This window comes from Lithobates pipiens, unplaced genomic scaffold (genome assembly GCF_037356315.1).
Source record: "Lithobates pipiens isolate NorthernLeopardFrog02 unplaced genomic scaffold, aLitPip1_a1.2 Scaffold_18, whole genome shotgun sequence".
In the NCBI taxonomy this organism is placed as follows: domain Eukaryota; kingdom Metazoa; phylum Chordata; class Amphibia; order Anura; family Ranidae; genus Lithobates; species Lithobates pipiens.
The window spans coordinates 522,437,756-522,458,231 of NW_027507758.1; the positions used below are offsets into that span (position 1 = coordinate 522,437,756).

The 20,476-nt window shown below is 40.4% G+C and overlaps 1 protein-coding gene across 2 annotated transcripts in view; it reads left to right on the plus strand.

Annotated features, from left to right (window-relative positions):
* TAF1B (TATA-box binding protein associated factor, RNA polymerase I subunit B) overlaps positions 1-20,476 on the plus strand; it is a 247,607-nt gene that overhangs the window by 117,595 nt on the left and 109,536 nt on the right. For both annotated transcript variants that reach the window (XM_077488766.1, XM_077488767.1), the window contains exon 9: positions 9,189-9,336. In XM_077488766.1, coding sequence (XP_077344892.1) covers positions 9,189-9,336 — 148 coding nt within the window. The remainder of the gene's footprint in view (positions 1-9,188; positions 9,337-20,476) is intronic.

Here is a 20,476-nt window from a genome sequence, read left to right on the forward strand (position 1 = left end):
AACTTATTTGTACTTTAAAACTTCATGCACATTGGTTCTATGTGGATGCGGGCAAAGCGAATGTTATAAGGCTATTTTCTCTCTAGGTCCAATGTTTTTCATTCATACAGAATAGAGTGAATCAGGAAAATACCACATTATGACCACTAGATGGAGGTGATGATTATAGAAAATTATTTATTTACTATACTTGCCCACTCCATCTAGTGTGCATAATTCCATGCTTTTGTGCTTTGGACTATACCACATGAATGAAAAACATTCAACCTGAAGACAAAAATGGCACAATAACATTTGTTTTTGCCCCCATTTGCACAGAATGCATATGTACACCCAGTTTCACATGATGAATACCTTTGCAAATTATTTTTTATAAATGCACCCCGTAGTGTGATGTGGTATTTATGTAGCGGTCATGTTTTGGCCCCCGTGTCATCACAAGCCAGTGTGTAGATACCCCACATCACCCCTGTAGGCAGGACCAAATACAGCATTTAATAGCATCAACATACAGTGCACTGCTTCCCTCTACCTTCATTCTTTTGAAAACTCGTAGAAGTCACTTGGCACACTAGCACATACAGAACGGTATTTAGACAACATGCTGCCCAAATGGACACCTGAAGTATAACTCCCTTTACAACTGTCATTTGTGTTGTGTAATTTTTTTTAAAAAAATTCAAATTTTACAATGTGCTGATGGTCTGGACCTGGGAGTCTGCTTTAATATGCAAAACTACTTTTTGCAATAATACAGACCACCAAAACAAGAAAGGACAGAAATGCTCTCATGTTTCCTGAATAATAAAAAGAGCCTTCTGACTCCTCTTTTCCCTGAAATCTTTACTTCCCATAAAAATAACACGGACATTCGATATGAAATCAAACTTTTCTCTGCTGTTCCATGATTGCTAAGGGAGAGCACAGTCAGTTTTTATTTCATACTGTGGTACTTGTTACCAGCATCGGTTATAATGACCAAGAAGCTGTCGTGGAGGTGCAGAAGACAAAGATTCACAGAATGAATATGGCTCCTTGCACTGCAGCTTTCTTTGCAGCAATGAAAATAGAGACCAACGCCATAATGACATCACCAAATCTCATGCCAAATCCAATGAGACCAGACAGGGCCGCTGTTAGAAATCCCGGGGCCCCATACAGCCTACTCAATGGGGCCCCCTCTTCAACCTCGCCCTCGACAGCACCTCTGCACTCCCTGCCTTGAAACAAAATGCACTGCCAACCCAGCAACTCGTATGTTAAAGCCCACCTTTTTGCCGCCACACATATGATCCGGATCACAAGCACAGTGAAGATTGTGTGGACTCTAAACAGATATTGGTGTCCCTCACTGTGCAGCCACACCACCTGCCGCTGCCTGGATTAGACTTGCTGCTTCCTGTCAGCTGCCGCACATCAGTCTCAGCACCTGGCTGAGGGAATGTATGAAAGTATATTTACTGAGCTCTTTCCACCAGGAAAGGCAGTGGGCAGGCTGCATCTGAGCAGCGCAACTTGCGGAGCTGAATTGTGTACCTCCACCTCAAATAAAAAATATATATATATAAATATATATAAAATATATGTCCCTCCTCTGTTCTTACCTCCTAGACCCCTCTGGGGGGGGCAAGTATCTGGGCCCCCCCTATTAAAGGGGGCTCCCGGATTCCGATAAGCCCCCCGCCCGCAGACCCCGACAACCAACGGCCAGGGTTGTCAGGAAGAGGCCCTTGTCCTCATCAACATGGGGACAAGGTACTTTGGGGTGGGGGGGCCGCAGGGCCTACCCTTCCCAAAAGCGCCCCCCCCCCCCATGTTGAGGGCACGCGGCACCCCCTTTCCTGTCTGGCCGGGCTGCGTGCTCAGATAAGGGTCTGCTATGGACTTTGGGGGGACCCCCACGCTGTTTTTTTTGGCGTAGGGGTTCCCCATTAAATCCATACCAGGTGACGGGGCCAGCGAGGTGTCAATCTCACCGATGGAGGCAGCGACATTGACTTCCTTCGCTAGTCCCGTCTACCTGGAGTCATGTTCAAAATGAAAGGACTTTTCTCCATGTGTGGCCAAGTCCGTTCATTTCAAAAGTCCGGCGGACTAGCACACAGATGGGAGGATTCAATTTTGAGTCAAAACTTCAAAACTGTCCGCGGGACAGTCCGATCGTTTGTACGCAGCATTAGAGGCACCTCTCTTGCCTTTTTTACTCCATTGCGATATTATGCTACTTGTATATCAAAACATTGTCAAATTTGTATAAAACTATTTTGCTTGTTTTGCAAAACACTCGCAGACCAAGTTACTCTCAATCCAAGGTTTTACTGTACTTTGTGCAATAGCATGGAACAGCCCTGATCCTCCTCTTCTCGGGTCCCCCACCAGTGCTCTAGGCTCCCCCCCACCCGTGTGTGCTTGTTCCCAAGACACAGAAGGCCCATGCCCGGCCGGGACAGCAGCAGCTGGTTGTCAGTATAAGTAATACTGTTTAAAATGTTTACCAACCTGTATTCCTCTTAACTTCTGCCACTACCTGTGAAGTCACATAAAAGGGGTCCTAAAGCTAAAGTCCAGGCTTCCTTTCACTTTGTGTAAGCCTAGCTTGCCCAAATGAATCATTTGCATCATTAACCAGTTCCCATCTGCGCTATAGCCGAATGACAGCTACAACGTGGACCTACATTGCCGGGAGGCTGTCAATAGGCATCCTCCCCTTTCCTTGCTCCTTGAAAGCGCGCATCAGGGAAAATCTGTGCTGCCCATGTCCCTTGGACACAACCAATAACAGATCACTGTAAATGGCCTATTGCAGCGGCCATTTACTATGCGATCGGCGTGGCCAATGAGAGATGATCTCAAATGTAAACATGAGACCGTGTGTGAGGAGAGAAAGGATCTGTGCTGAATTTGTGAGTGATTTAAGAGTATTACAGTTAAAAAAAAATATAAAAAAATCATCATATATTGCCCAATCGGTGCTATGGTGCCAATTAGGATCAGTGTCAGTCTGTGCCATCTATAGTTAGTGCCCATCTGTGGCATCAGTGATCAGTGCCATAAGTGATCAGTGCACATCTGTGCCACCTCATCAGTGCCCATCTGTGCCGCCTCAATGCACATCTATGCAATCAATCAGTGCACATCTGTGCCATTAATCAGTGCCCATCTGTGCTGCCTCAGTAGTGCACATCTGTGCAATCAGTGCCACCTCAGCAGTGCATATCTGTGCCACCTCATCAGTGCACATCTGTGCCACCTCATCAGTGCACATCTGTGCCAACTCATCAGTGCCCATTTGTGCCACCTTAGTGCTTATCTGTGCAATTATTCAGTGCCCATCTGTGTGATCAATCAGTGCACATCTGTGCTCATCAGTGCAGGCTTGGCACACATCTGTGCCACCGCATCAGTGCAGGCTTATTAGCACACACCTGTGCAGGCTCATCATTGCAGGCTTACCACACACCTGTGCAGTCTCATCACCACTAGCAACCATGTCCAGAAGATGCTTTTCCGCCGAGGAGGCATATAAAATACTTTCCACGGCTGACGAAAGCAATGAGAAGCTTTTTTTCGGATTTCCTTTCAAATTTGAATTCTGAGTCTGACATAAATTATGAGCCAGTCCTCCGTAGTGAAACACTGACAGATTCAGAGGAGGAAGATATTCTGCCCGCCAAACAAAGGCATTTTGGATAGGAGGCAGTGGCATCCATCAGCACCGCAGTACCTCGGCAAGAAAGGCCAAGTTGGGTGTTACCTCAGCCTGAAAGGGCTAGGACCCATGCTAGACTTCCCTATGCCTTTCAGAACCCCTTGTGGCTTCCTCCTAATTCAGGAGAAGCTAACATTCCCCCTTTCACTGCCCAGCCAGGAGTCCAGGTAGACACAGAGAATTTTTCCCTAATCAATTTCTTTTATTTCATTTTTACGGAGGACATACTAGCATCAACTGTGGCCCAGTGCAGCCTATATGCACAACCATTTATTTTTAATAATCCAACATCCTATTATGCCCATCCCTACGAGTGGAAAGCCCTAACAGTGGAGGAGTTGGAGGTTTTTTTGTGCCTCGCATTTTGTATGGGACTCGCCAAAAAAAATTAATTGCGTTCCTATTGGTCAACCCACCCCATCCACGACATGCCGATCTTCTCCGCGGTAATGCCCAGAACCAGATCTCTCATGATCATGAGGTTCCTACGTTTCAATGATACCCATTGCCCTCATCGAAATGACCCAAATTATGACAGGCTTTACAAAAATTCGGCCACTACGAAATTATTTTTCAGAAATATTCCCCCAGTTGTTTACCCCAGACCAACACATATGTGTGGATGAGTCCCTTGTTAACGTTAGCGGCGAGCTTAAATTCAAGCAAATTATTCCCAGAAAAAGGGCCTGCTATGGGGTGAATGTGTATAAATTGTGACCGAGCCACAGGGTACACATATGCTTTTATAGTGTACGAGAGGAAGGACACCCAAATGCACCCCCCTAATTGCCCAGACTACTTGGGATCAAGCAGGGAATTTGTTTGGGACCTCATATACCCCCTACTCGAGAAAGGATTCTACTTGTATGTAGACAACTTCAACACAAGTCTGCCCCTTTTCCACAACCTTCACCAGAAGAAAATGCCAGTATGTGGCACCGTGAGAAAGAACCGGAAGGGCTTTCCTCAAAGACTTGTCAATATGAAGTTGAGAAGAGGAGAGATGGCATGTCTACGAAACAAGGAGATTCTGGCAGTGAAGTGAAGGGACAGAAGGGATGTCTACATGTTGTCTTTGATCCACAATAATACTTTTGTGGAAGTCCCCAGAAGGAATGGCCCAATCCAAAAGCCAAAATGCCTCAATGAATAAAATTTCTTCATGGGGGGAGTCTACTTCAACGACCAAATGCTTGAACCATACCTTGCCACAAGACGGACATACCATTGCTATAAAAAAGTAGCAATATATTTTTTTAATTTGGCCATATACAACTCCTATATAATTTACCACAACTCCACCCAATACCCCCAACCCTTCCTTGGCTACCAGGATGAAATATTCACTGCCCTTATATTCCCGAACAACCCACCAGAAAACATGCGATCAAATGTTCTTAGTTGACTCTCCGAACACCACTTTCCCGATAAAATCCTTCCCAAACCAACAGACCAAAGATGTCAAAAAAATGTAAGGTGTGTATCAGTGGAGGAGTCAGAAGAGACGCATCTTATTATTGTCCCCATTGTCCTTCCCAACCAGTCCTCTGCATGGGTGACTGTTTTCGCCGTTACCATACTTCAATAAATTATTAGTGAAGTATGGCAAACGTAATCCTCAGTTCCTGCCATTTACCTTCACACCATTGCCTGCTCTGCAACTGACCCTGGCTTGTTATTTGACCATGCTTCTGCCTATCGATTCTGTATATACCTCTGCCTGATCTGGAACTGACCCTGTACTGTTATTCGACCATGCTTCTGCCTAACAATTCTGTACATAGCTCTGCCTGATCTGGAACTGTCCTTGGACTGATTAACCAAGTTTTTTGCCTGCCTCTTGGACTGATTTTGTACCCTGTTACTGGACTAGTGAAATTCAACACAGGGGTCTCGCATATGTGAGAGGCTCCAGAAGTTTTTCTGGGTGAAGAAAACTATTTTAATTTTTTTTTTCTCATTCCTAGATTAGGGTCTGGAGACTCTGAGGCTTCAAAGAGATTTGGATGCGAGAAGCCTCTACCCCTGTCCCCATTCTGTCCTGAATGAGGCCCTACTTCTGCCTGTCTGCAGGATTTACTGCCATCATGCCACTACCTGTCGCACTGACCACAGCACAAGGGCCTGCCTACTACCAGGACCAATATTTTTGGCACTGCTGACAATATCTGTGCCTTTTGTTTACCCTTTGCTCAGCATAATGTATTTTGAGGTGTAATTCTTGCTATGTGTCCCTGGAACACTTGACTGTGTTCCTTGCATGTTGGATCTCTGTATGTGACCAGGCTGTGTAAAAGTCTCACACTTTTGGTATCGCCATACTCAGAAGGAGTGGCAGAATGTATTTTGGGGTGTCATTTTTGCTATGTAAATGCTATGTGTTGGAAATATCTTATAAACTGACAACTTTGTTTAAAAAAAAGTGTTTTCATTTTTTTTTTTCCACATTTTCCAAAAACTTTCGGGAAAAAAAATGAACCATTCAAAAGACTCATTATGCCTCATAGATTATACATTGGGGTGTTAGCTTTCCAAAATGGGGTAATTTTGTGGGCGTTTTCATTGTCCTGGTGCTCTAGGGCTTTCAAAAGTGTAACAGGTAGTCAACAAGTTGCATGTGTAATTTATGCTCCTTAAATACCCGATGGTGCTCCCTGCATATTGGGCCTCTGTATGTGGCCAGGCAGTGAAAAAGTCCCACACATGTAGTATCGTAATACTCAGGAGTAGCAGAATGTATTTTGGGGTGTCATTTAGGTATGCACAAGCCATGTGAAAGAAATAAGGTATTACAATGACAATTTTGTGAAAAAAAAATTAAATAAAATAAAATCTTAATTTTGCAAAGAATGGTGGGAAAACATTACAACTTCAAATAACTCACCATGCCTCTTACTAAATACCTTGGAATGTCTACTTTCCAGAAAGGGGTAATTTGGGGAGCATTTGTACTTTCCTGGCTTGTTAGGGTCTCAAGAAATGAGAGGCCGCCAGTACATCAGATGTAATAAATTTTTTATGATTTGCACCATAGCTTGTAGACTCTCTAACTTTCACACAGACCACATAATATTCACTAATTTGGGTTATTTTTTACCAAAGTTATGTAGCAGTATAAATTGTGGCCAACATTTCTGAAGAAAAAATAGTAATTTGCTAAATTTTTAACACAGAAACGAAGAAAAATGCATTTTTTTCAACATTTTCTGTATTTTTTCATTTATAGCGCAAAAAATAAAATACCCAGAGGTGATCAATTACCATCAAATGAAAGCTCTGTTTGTATAAAAAAAAGGACAAAAAAATAATTTGGGTACAGTGTTGCATGACTAATTGTCATTCAAATTTTGAGAGCACTGAAAGCTGAAAATTGGTCTGGGCAGGAGAGGGGTTTAAGTGCCCAGTAAGCAAGTGGTTAAGTAATTTGTGTGCTGTGTGCACTGTATCATTGTGTAGTAGCAACAGCTACAATACAGTATGTCACCACTTTGTTTGCAGCAGCGTGGGGGACTTCCACTCTGCTGGCATAATAAAATCAAGTCAGCCTGAATGCTTCTCAGCTATTCAGAAAAATACCTTGTATTTTTACAGATAAATACAGTATGATACAGTGCCTACAGTGGCCGCCTCACATAATAATGGAAATAGTTTGTTTGGGACAGCTTGGTACAAACAAACAATTTAAAGTGACAGGAACCCAGACTTAATTTTTAAACTTAATCCCAGGTATGTATATTTCATGCAAAAGTTATATTGGTCCAGCTTGAATCAATGTAACTTTGTATATACCATACTTGCCCAATGCCACTCGAATCAGCCAGGTATGGTATATGTCTACATATACATAGTTTGCTTCAAGCTGGACCAATGTAACTATATATGAAATATCCATACCCAGAATTCCTCTTTAAGAAAAGGTTATTATTTACATAGCTGATTACGGTTTACAAGGGCCAGTTAACATCAGAATGTTTTACAGGAAAGGAACATTTCTCCCACTGTGTTCAAAATGCACTGCCCCTGTAATCAGCTGTGGGTGTCAATACATTGTTAAAGATGTAGTAAACACCCCGGTACACTTGTACTTACAGGTAAGCGTAAAATAAAGCTTACCTATAGGTACAAGGAATATCTCCTAAATGTGTATTGTTTAGCCACTTCAGCCCCGGAAAATTTGACTTTTTCGCATTTTTGCGATGCGGCACTGCATCACTTTAACTGACAATTGCGCGGTCGTGCGATGCTGTACCCAAACAAGATTGATGTCCTTTTTTTTCCCCACAAATTGAGCTTTCTTTTGGTGGTATTTGATCATCTCTGCAGTTTTTTTATTTTTTACTCTATAAACAAAAAAAAGCGTAAATTTTGAAGAAAAACAATATTTTTTTTTATAATAAATATCCCCAATTATTATTTTTTTTTTCAGTTTAAGCTGATATGTATTCTTCTACATATTTTTGGTAATAAAAATCACAATAAGTGTATATTGATTGGATTGAGCAAAAGTTATAGTGTCTACAAAATAGGGGATAGATTTATGGCATTTTTATTATTATTATTTTTTTACTAGTAATGGTGGTGATCTGTGCTTTTTATCGTGACTGCGACATTATGGTGGACACATCGCACACTTTTGACACATTTTTGGGACGATTGACAATTTATACAGGGATCAATGCTGTAAAAATGCATTGATTGCTGTATAAATGTCACTGGCAGGGAAGGGGTTAATACTAGGGGATGATCAAGGGTTTAACCGTGTTCTCTGACTGTGTGTTCTAACTGTAGGGGACTGACTAGAGGGGATGACAGATTGTGGTTCCTAGTTATTAGGAACTCACTATCTGTCTCTCCTCACAGAACAGGGATTTGTGTGTTTATACACACACACACACACACACGTCCCTGTTCTGCCTCTCGTGTCCGCCCATGACCATCGCCTACGAGCATTGGCACCCCCGCAGTGCAGCGGGTGCGTGCCTGCTATTCCGCTTAAAGAATCCGATGTATAGCTACAATGGCTTGTGGGATCATGCTGACCTGTCACAGTATAATGACGGCGGCTGGTCAGCAAGCGGTTAGGAGATATCCTGTGTTTGTGCAGCCTGTGAATTCGCTGGCGCATGCGCTTTGAAGAGATGACATACTGATGCCATCCTTTCAGAGCTCTGTGCCGCAGCCGTCACTCCCGTGCACATGCAATAGAGTGACGTCATTGCGGCTCCTGTTATACCAAGGTATAAAATCTATTATTCGGCATGTAGATGTTATTTACACCTCTGTTTCTGACCCAGTTTAGTCATATGTGTGTCATTTGACCTGCACTTCTAGCAAGAAAATTATTAATTGTCAGAATTTGGATCTGGTCTCTGATAGGGTATTGTTCTGTGAAGATGATGGCATGCTTTATTTTCTCACCTTTTATGAGTTATGTGAAAAGTTATAAAACAAAATGTATATATTTTTTTTCTCTCTACAGTTCTTTCCAGTGTACAGAGAAATTATTAAATTGACCCATGAGCTTGGAGTATTGCTAGATCTACCTTGCTTTCCATCAATCACAGAAACATGTTTTTATCACCCCAATGTGCTGTGTATGAAATACCTGATGGAAGTCAACTTGCCAGGTAAAACTTCTCTTTCTAAAAGTTGATGTGAAAGCTTTTTTTTTTTTTTTCCTTTCATTATATCCCCAAGACATGACAAGTAATTAATAAAAAGCTTACCAAAGTAAGAGTAGCATGCCCAAGCCTGTGAAAATGTCAAAAGTGGGTATTTGCATAGAATATTCAGCATGAATGGAGTTGTATTGAATGAGGTGCCAGCGGGTGCTGGCGGACATCCATTGACCGGGTACCCGCTGATTGGCTTCTGCTGTGACTAATCACAACAGAAGTGATGCACGTGCCGCCCCCTACCCAGAAGTGCGGAATCACGTGTATATGCTAATATAAATATATATATATATATATATATATATATATATATATATATATATATATATATATATATATATATATATATATATAATATAAAATTCTACGAACAATTCATTAATATATACGAGAATATCAGTATAAAAACAGCGCTTATTTTTATAACAAAAAGTCCTTTGTAGAAGTCGTAATAAACAAAAAAAATCACTAGACAGTTCCAAAATGTGCAGATAAAGTGCCTATAGTGATTTAATCAACGTTATAAGGTGATCAAAGGTGCTGCCAAACTTTCTTCCACCATAAACCGGGAGTGCTTCACCACATGCGATGCGTGCCCCCCTCGGGGGTTAAACTCACCAGACACTGCTGATAAGATAAGCCTTAAGGAGTGATCACTTCAATGGATATAGTAATATTCATATATATATCCCCCTTTAGCGTTGCAGTCACAAGTAGTCCTCCAAGTATATCATAGAAATGAAACAGAATGTATACATAGCATAATACTGTTTTATTTTTAAAAAGTTTGACACATATCAACAAAGTCACCCACTTCAATATATGCGTACATTAACAAAGAGTAACATCAGCGTTAAAATCGTGTACTTCACCGAATTATCGATTCCAGAACCATTCACCAGTGTTCCCCTGTATGCACTGGGTATCACTTCCTGGTCCGTGGTTAGCGGTGGAGCGCACACCTCACTTCCGGTAGCGTCGTGTAGGCCACGCCCTGACGCGTTTCGTCACTTCCGACTTCAACCGAGTGCGTGGCTGCACGACGCAACCGGCCAATATATGTACAGCCCTCCCTCTCTCCGCAAGCCAATCAGACAACCCCGAAATGTCCAGCCCACACGACGCTGCACATCGTCATGGAGACCGGACGTAAGCAGCCTGATAATGAAATGCGGGGAGGAACTATAGCCATAAGCAAAAACGATCGCCGCATACGTCGCGATCTGTTAATTGCAGAGGCAAGTCAAACAATACGAACATTATAACCTGAGCAGCACATAACACAAATGTCTCTGAAAATATAAAATTACAATTAAAAAATATCCTCAATTTATAAACAACTATAAAACTCACAGTAAACAAGGATAACATAGGAAGAGGATAAAAAGGTCATAAAGTAATCAACTAGTCCCTATATGTGTATATAGTTTACAGACAGGAACTTTCTATACACATAAAGGTTTCTAGATTATCTCTCTAAAAAAACGTCTCTCTCAGAGCCAGAATAATATATATGTTTTATGTATCATAAAAAATATATGTATATGTATATACAACCCTTACTGCATATGTAACAAAACTGCATCACATATCATCCTGAGACCAACGTCCCAGTAAAAAATGGAAACCTAATTGTATTATAAGGAGCCGTCATCCCCAGGATCTTTATTATCACTATGGGGTGCCATCTTAAGGGGCTTCATACTAATTAAACTCCTTTCAACACCAAAGAAAAAATCGCAGACAAAATCGTAAACGGAAAAGGAAACATAAAAACTAAAAATATTTAAAATAATCAACATATTAAAACTGTTGAGAGTATTCCAAATATATTAAAAACCACTATGAATATTACACATTTCCTTCTAACAGAGGTGATCGTTCTATGACACTCCCAATCCCCATAATCACCAGCCCTTATCCAAAAATTGAATGTTGCATAATGTGTCAGTCATGGGGTAAATACAGTGGCAAGACACCAGTCGATGTCAGAAAACCTCTCTATGTATATCATAATAGTCTATAAGAGTGGGTGTGGGTACCGTATATACTCGAGTATAAGCCGAGATTTTCAGCCTCTTTTTTGAGGCTGAAAGTGCCCCCCTCGGCTTATACTCGAGTCATCGCTGTCTGCCCGCTCGATCAGCGTGTCGAGCAGACAGACAGCGGCCATTCTACAATTCAAAAGCCGCGCCTCCGGCTCCGCCTTCGCCTGTGATAGGCGGAACACTGAATTTCCCAGCAGCCTGTGTTCCGCCTATCACGGACATCGTATCATCCTCGTACTACGGACGAGGATGATACGATGTCAGTGATAGGCGGAACACAGGCTGCTGGGAAATTCAGTGTTCCGCCTATCACAGGCGAAGGAGGAGGCGCGGCTTTTGAATTTTACAATGGCCGCCGAAGAGGGCACGGGACGGAGGCAAGGCAAGGCAAGGCACGGCACGGGACGGGACGGAGGCAAGGCACGACACGACGGCAAGGCACGGCACGGCACGGCACGGCACGGCACGGGACGGAACGGAGGCAAGGAGGCAAGGCACGGGACAAAGGTAGGCTGGACACACACACACACACACACACACACACACACACACACACACACACACACACACACACACACACACACACACACACACACACACGGATACACACACACACAGGGATGGGTGGATGGATGGAGACACACACAGGGATGGGTGGATGGATGGAGACACACACAGGGATGGATGGATGGAGACACACACACACACAGGGATGGATGGATGGATGGAGACACACACACACAGGGATGGATGGATGGATGGACACACACACACACAGGGATGGATGGACGGACACACAGGGATGGACGGACACACAGGGATGGACGGACACACACACAGGGATGGACAGGCATGTCTCACCCTCGGCTTATACACGAGTCAATAAGTTTGCCAGTTTTTTTGGGGGTAAATTGGGGGCCTCGGCTTATATTCGGGTCGGCCTATACTCGAGTATATACGGTAAATCTAGACACTTTATGGAGGTAATGTCGCAGTACATACAATACCCTTCATATGATGGATATCTTTATTATTCAATTTGTTGTATCGAATACCCTCCCAGCCCACTACATAATATTAAAAAAATCACATTAAAATATTATAACATTAAAAAAAGCAGGCTCAATCAAAGATTTAATAGTCACTGATAAAACAATTAATATCTAGGTCGACATTTAACCCCTTTAGTGTTAGAGTGTCAACCAAATATATCCATTCTGTTTCGCGTTTGGATAACTCTCGTACAAGGTTAGACCCTCTCCAGGAGGGTTTCATATGCTCTACTCCCCAAAATTTGAGTCCCGATGGATCTTGATTATGGTAAATCTTAAAATGTAGGGACACATTATGGTCCTTAAAACCCAATTTAATGTTAGCCACATGTTCCGCTATTCTTATCCTTAAGAGTCTTTTAGTGCGGCCTATATATATCAAACCACATGGGCATTGTAAAGCGTACACAACATACGATGTATTGCAGGTAATAAACCCTTTGATTGTGAATTCTTTATTGTTACCAATTGTTGTGAACCGTTCCAATGCTCTTATTGGTGCATTAACTTCTTTACACGCCCTACAACGTCTACAGGCAAAAAACCCTTCTTTCTCCCAAAAAGAAGGAGGGTGGGTGGGAGGGTCTATCACTTTTTTTACAATCTTGTCAGCATAGTTGGGAGCCCTCCTATAGATAAACCCAGGTTTTATAGGTAACACTGGTTGTAGTGTTTTATCCATCAAAAGGATATGCCAGTGTGTAAGAAATGTATTCTCCACCTCCCTATATTGTGAATGATATCCTGAGATGAAATTCCATTCATGACTATTGGAAGTGCGATTAGCCTTATTGTTATTCAAGAGGATACCTCCTTGATGTAGATGCTACTCCTTCAATCACTTTATCCAATTGTTTATCACAATAACCTTTTTCCAAGAATTTTTCTTTAATTATATTTGCCTGGGAATAGAAGTCATTGTCATTGGAGCAGTTTCTTCTAATCCTGGTCACTTGGCCCTTTGGAATGTTCTTTAGCCAAATCGGGTGATGCCCACTCTGCATTGGAAGATAACTATTTGCATCTGTAGGTTTAAAATAAGCCTTAGTCTCAAGTCTCTCTCCATGTCTGTAGATATTAACATCAAGAAAGTTTATGTTTTCAGCACTTATTTCACTCGTCAGATTAATGTGGCTAGTATTGTTGTTCAATTCTGCAAGGAAATCTGTGAGGGAAGATCTTGTTCCAGCCCAGATGAAAATCAGGTCATCTATATACCGTCTGTATATCAGTAATTCTTGTCTTTTGACAGAGAAGATCTTCTTGTCTTCCCACTCACCCATAAAAAGGTTCGCTATACTAGGTGCAAACTTGGCTCCCATTGCGACGCCCCGTTTTTGGGAGTAGAATTTTCCTCCATACCAAAAATAGTTGTGTCCTAGGCAAAAATCAAGAGCATTTCTTAAGAAGACTTTTTGATTATGTGTCAAGTCATCTCTCTGACTGAGTGCCCAATTCAGAGCCAAAATCGCATCATCGTGCTGGATGATGGTATATAGGGACGCAACATCAGCCGTGACTAGGTATACCTCTTCTTTATCAGTAAGGTCCACCTCCTCCAATATTTGTATAAATAAATAAATATATATATATATATATATATATATATAATATATTTCTATTGTGAGGAGTAGTCGAGCACAACCACTGTGTGACAAAGTAGGAAATGGTGGCTGTTCATAAATGTTTCATAAATGCAATTAGAAAAATAAATGAAACTTGGGTGACAGGTGTGTGAATGTTTGGTGAATACCTTTATAAATAGACCCCATAGACACAATTAAAAAAAAAAAAAAATCTCTTTACATACAAAAACCGTGAAAAGAATGTACCTTCCTTTTTAATTACAGGTTGGTTTAAGTATTTTAACATATTGTACAGGCACGGTTGAAAGAATGGGGAAGTTTCTTTTGCCCCAAGGGTGACATTCACCTATAGTGTCCTTTTTAAACACAGCATATTTCATCTGAAATGTCAAGTTAAAAAAAAAAAAAAACATCTGAAGCCTTAACTTAGACATTTCCATTGTAGAGGAGGTTCTTTGTCTCGCAGAGATGTGATTAAATCTTGGAAGTCGCACTTCTCTGTCAGCAAGCTAGAAAATACATGTTTGAGTTACTAAACCTGGCCATACACAGTGCAAAATTTGCTCAGTGGAGGAGCTCCCATCCAACATCCTTCGATATGTAGATACTTTGACAGCAGGCTGGCCAGCTGTCAGAATACAATATCCACAGCGGGAGATTCGCCCATCTGCGCTTGTATATAGCATGGATGGAGGAATCTGTTCGGTTTCTGTGTATGGCCAGCTTAATATTACAGTTGTATGCAAAAGTTCGGACACCCTTGGTCAAATTACATGTCTTGATGATTATCTTCTAAATGTTAACCCATTCCTATTTATTGTGACATAATTTTTCAGATTTGAATTTTACAAACTTTTTATTTGCCAAGTTATTTATGTATTTTTTTAAATCTGTTGGTAAGTGTCAAACAGACAGTATTTGTAAGATAATTTAAGAATATTAATGAAGCATTCTGCAAGAGGGAGTGAGAGAAACAAAACTGCTACAATAAACATTTGGAGGCTGTAATTTCCCTCAAAAAGAGGTTTTAAGAAATGCTGAAAGAGTGCCCAGACTTTTACAAACTTAACCTACCCTTAGAGCTAGTAGTAGTTATTCATGTTACAGTCACAGCCGAGAAAAGCTTGGACAAGCTTTGAAACGTCTTCAACATTCTTAAACGCATTAGGGCACTTTCACATCCGTTGCAAAAATGCAGTAAAAAACGCATATGCATTTTTGCCATAATTTTACCGCATTTGTGGTGCGTTGTTCACAGGACATTTGAATCAAAAACCGCATCAAAAATCACAATACGGGGGGCGTTATTGATGCGTTTTAGGCACTTTTTTTAACTGATCAAATAAGTAACAAAAATGTGACAAGCAGGATTTTATACACTGCAACAGACCAGTGTGAAGACATACATAGAATTTATAGGGGTGCATTTTTCTTCAGCTTTACTTGCGCTTTTTTTAACGTAAAAGTGCTTTAAAGACTGCATAGTGTGAAAGCAGCCTTAGGGCCCTTTCACAAAAATAGTTTTTACTGAGATTTTACTGTGTTTCAGATGCATTTCTATTGCGTTTTTGGTGCGTCTTTTGGTTGCATGCACCTGTGAAAAATGGACAGTGCGTTTTTGATGCATGTTTGTTGTGTTTTTGCCATGTTTTCCATTCATTTCAATGGGGAGCTGTGTTTTTGGTGCAGTTTTCAAAACAGTATCAAAGTTGCCGCAGGTGTGAAGCATCCCATAGGTCTTAACCCTTTAAAGTTCAAATTTTTCAATGAGTTAGCGTGATTCAAAATATGCGCTACCAAACGGTAAAGCAGAATGTTAAAGGGAAACGGTTTTCTTGCAGGGTAAAAATGCAGGAAAAAACGTTTTTTGTGCATACAATATGGTCCTTAGGCAAAATTATTGAATATTCAAAATATTTTTGTCCATATGCACGTATTTGCGTACATTTGCGCATACTGGCACAAAATACTAACCTGAAACACAGATTTTTCTATTTTATTTATTTTTTGCTACTCATGAATATGCAGCTCTCGTTTACGCACCTATATGTACAGGCACATTGTAAACATTGGGCTGCATTTTTAGATGTGTAAAAAAAAAATGCTGTGCTGAGCTTTTTCAAGCTGCAGTGTGCAAAATGCCTAACCTGCAGTATATTAAATTTTTTTGTTTTTGGGTTTTAATACTTCTTTTAGTATTGCCTTTACCTTTTTATACTTTTTATTTGAATTTTTTTTAATCACAGCAATAATTGTTGTGATCAAACTCTTATTTGTTCTCAACCATGACTGGTAATCTGATGACTGGTAATAAATTGGCATCACAAAACCTGTCAAACAAAACTAACCAGTGCCCTAAAAGCACTTTTTGCACCTTATTTTCCTTTAGTGGTGCCACGCACATGTTTACTGCTTTTTTTCCCATTTTCAATCTGGATTCCAATTGCTTAAAATAAATAATCATAATAATTTCCCTTTGGGATTAATAAATTAATCTGAATACATTTTACTTTTTTTATATCTATTATAAATGATCGAAAATGAAGAAAACAAATTTTTCGCTAATTCTATAACCCTATTGCCAACTTTTCAAACCTGTCCAGCAGCTTGTATTCCACATTAAATCCCAACTGAACTTTCTTTCATAATTAGCTAATTTTTATTTATATTTTGTAAAAAAGCTGCCATAGCCTGAATAGAAAAGCAGACAGCACTCTGTAGAGAATAACCTTTTGGCTAAGTTTGAATTTGTGAATAAACTGTCTTGCCTCTGAAAAGCATTGTGTGTTTGGATCCCTTCTCAGAGTAATTTGACAGGCTGTGAGGAGAAGATATGACTCCTTACTGCTGGTTTAAACCCCTTGAATGCTGCTTGAATGGGCCAAAATCAGAAGTGACACCCACAAGTGTGTCAGGAGTGAAAACTTTTCCTGGGAGGTGCTGAGCAGAGCATAACGAGTGTGGCATGCTAACACCCCAATCCGCTGTATTTACAGGTTGGGGAGCAATAAAAATGCACAGTTGAGCTTTCACCCCCTCAACTGCAAGTCTGATTGAGCCCTTAATCTGTCTATGGAAGCTGTGTTCTCTCTACAGAGTTATAACACACTCTCTGCTGAGTGAGGGCTAGAGTGCTTCTGTCAGTAGGGGGGCATGAATTTTGCTGATTGCAGAACTATGTGACTCAGCAGAGGGCATATTGGACCTCAACACTGAGACCACTGCTCTCATACATAGAACAAGGGTGCTTACTTCTCTACAGCAAGCTGGCAGGGGACAGGCTTTTCTAACCTGGCTGGGGCTGCTTTCTAAGAAAAACAGATTATAATATTTTACACACCTTTTGTTATGCACTTTGAGGCTCTGTTCACACCTAGGCGTTTTGTTTTCAGGCAGAAAGTCACGCAATATTTGCCACGATTTTGTACAGGTTAGAAGTTCACTAATGTATAAAGTAGAAAATGCCTGTAATCTGCCAAAAAAGAAGCTCCTGTACTTTTTTGAGCTTCAAGCGCGTTGCTTCAGATGACAAAATGCTCTAATGTGAACAGGAGCCATTAAAATTTATGTGATTTGTCTGTGATTTGCGATTTGTCTTTTTGGGCATTTTTAGAGCTGATTAATTTGGGTTTTAAAAGCAATTCATTCAAAGAAATCAGATTAAACACACACACAACATATCGCCACGTGCGTTAGAGCATGAGTAAAAAAAATTCTAGTACTAGACCTCCTCTGTAACTATTAACATGTAACCTGTAAAAAACGTTAAAGCGTTGCCTATGGAGATTTTTAAGTACTGAAGTTTGGCGTCATTCCATGAGTGTGTGCAATTTTAAAGCGTGACATGTTGGGTATCTATTACTCAGCGTAACATCATCTTTTACATTATATAAAAAAATTGGGTTAACTTTACTTTTTTCTTATTTTTTAAATCATGAAAATTTGTTGCTCAAATACCATGCAAAATCAAAAGTTGCAATGACCGCCATTTTATTCCCTAGGGTGTCTGCTAAAAAAAATATTGTTTAGGGGTTCTAAGTAATTTTCGAGCAAAACAATTATGATTTTTACATGTAGGATAGGAGTGCCAGAATAGGCCCGGTATGGAAGTGCTTAAATCAAATTATAAGATTAAAATATATATGGAAGTAATTGGCCTTTGAGCACACGCCCTCTATAAAAAGACACAAGTAAGGCCCGAAATCTTAGAACCATCAATATCACAAATACAATTTAAAATCTGATGTTATAGAGTACACAGTCTGTATTAGTCCATAGTATTTAATAGTAAATGGAGAGTAAAAAGTTCAAAACATTCAGGGCTGCCATCACATAGGAGCAGAAACCACGTTCCAAACAAACTGCAAAAAAACAAGGAAAGAGGCGCCGCTAAGTGTAGACTTTTTTTAAAACTTTTAATAATACATTCGATTGGCAACTCACATTTGAGTAGTAAGTAAAAAGTACATCAGTCCCAGCAAAGGGTAAGTCTAAATGGTGACGATCTTGCTTCCTAGGTCCTTGACAGGTGAACGCTTTCATCACTGAATCCACTGATCTAGGGAAGCCAGCTGCAATATGAACGATGGCAATGGAGGATGATGTCACGCTATGTGATGCATTTTGTGAGCATGCATGTTGCGGGTATTGCGGCAAGCTGCACTCCTTTCTTAAGCAGACTACTTTGAAGGGACCATAGGGGGACATTATATAGAATATACACAGGGAAGGGGAAGGAAATATTACTCTATATCTCTATCAAGGTGCATGGTGGAGCAGAATTTAGTAAATAAGGAACTATAGTCCAAAACAGATTAACATACAGACACGCACAGTTCATGAAGAATAATGAACCTAAATTATAATATGGCATGATAAAAGATCAATCAATAAAATATTTTATGATAAACTATGATATAGCATAATAATAATTAAATGGAAGATAATCAAATATCTGTAAGACCCAATAATATAAAATTATTTTGAAAAACAATAATCAATAAGATCATGAATTCATAATAGCAATTGGAGCCAACACAATCTAAAAAACTTTTGATTGGAATAAATACATCATTAAGGATAGATAATCGGGTGATGTAACCTCATCAAATTCATGTCCATCCAATGAAAGATGTATGACAACAATTATAATGCCTATATACAGGAAAACTTTGGAGTATGTAGTCTAAGTTGCCCATGTAATTAGTGCAATAGATGAATGGGAGTGGTACGGCTCCGGCGCCACAATTATATATATGTGTGTATATATTAACAAAAATATTATATTTTTTATTATTTTTATATACCCATGAATTTGTATTATAAATAATACGTTAGCTATTTCATGGATAGAGTTGAAAGGTCTATATGTTCAAGCATGACATTGCACCTAGGAGAGGGGATTCCCACGGTCCAATATTGGGCTATATTGGACCACAGAAAATTACCAGCCAGTGTACCAGCCAGTGTTGAACACACGATGTGCATTAAAATAAGAATAACAAATAAATAAAAATATATAAAACAACTCTATACTATGTTGCTATTGATACGTGGATATGTCGAATAAATAAAATAAAAATGTTTACAATTATTTTATAGGGCAGATAGGAACACTTATCAAAGTATAATATATAAAAAATCTAAAGTATAGTGGATATTACAATACCTTGATTGATACCACCTGGCAAAAACATCAAGATTATATATCCAGAATTGTTTCTCTGGCACATAGCTTCTTAAATGGTTCAGCCGCCGGGAGAGAGCTGGGTATCTGCTCAATGACCTTCACTTGTAGGCCATTGGTAGATTTTTGGTGGACCTCAGCAAAATGTCTCGAGACACTATGCGGATCAATCCCTCCCTCAATAAGTCTCCTATGTTTGCCAAATCTTGTTCTCAAAGCTCGTATGGTGCAGCCTACATAAATTGGGCCGCAAGGACAAGTGAACCCATATATTATGAAATCTGAAGAGCAGTTTAAAAAAATCCTTCAACTGGGAGGTTTTACCTTTTTGTGCTAAAATATTTTTTTTCCATGCTACACAAACGTAGCATGGAAAAAACACGTCTTGCAAAGAGCCTTTGTCAGGAAATGTTCCATCCGCTGGTATCTGTCTTTTGGCGTGCAGTACTGAGGTTCACCAGCAGGTATCTCCTGGCAGTTTGGAACTGTCAGGAGAGCTTTTCCCGGCTGATGTTATGTCATCTTTGGGCTGCAGTACTGGCGTCTACCAGCGGATGGATCCTGGCCGCTTGGAGCTGTCACCTCCTGCAATCAGATGTCACTTGAGGCCAATCACAGGCCTATAAATACTCGGCAAGCACTCACATGTTTGCCTTGATTTTTTCCTTGAGCCCTGACTTGCATCCTGTTACCTGTTATACTGATGCTTGATTCCTGCAT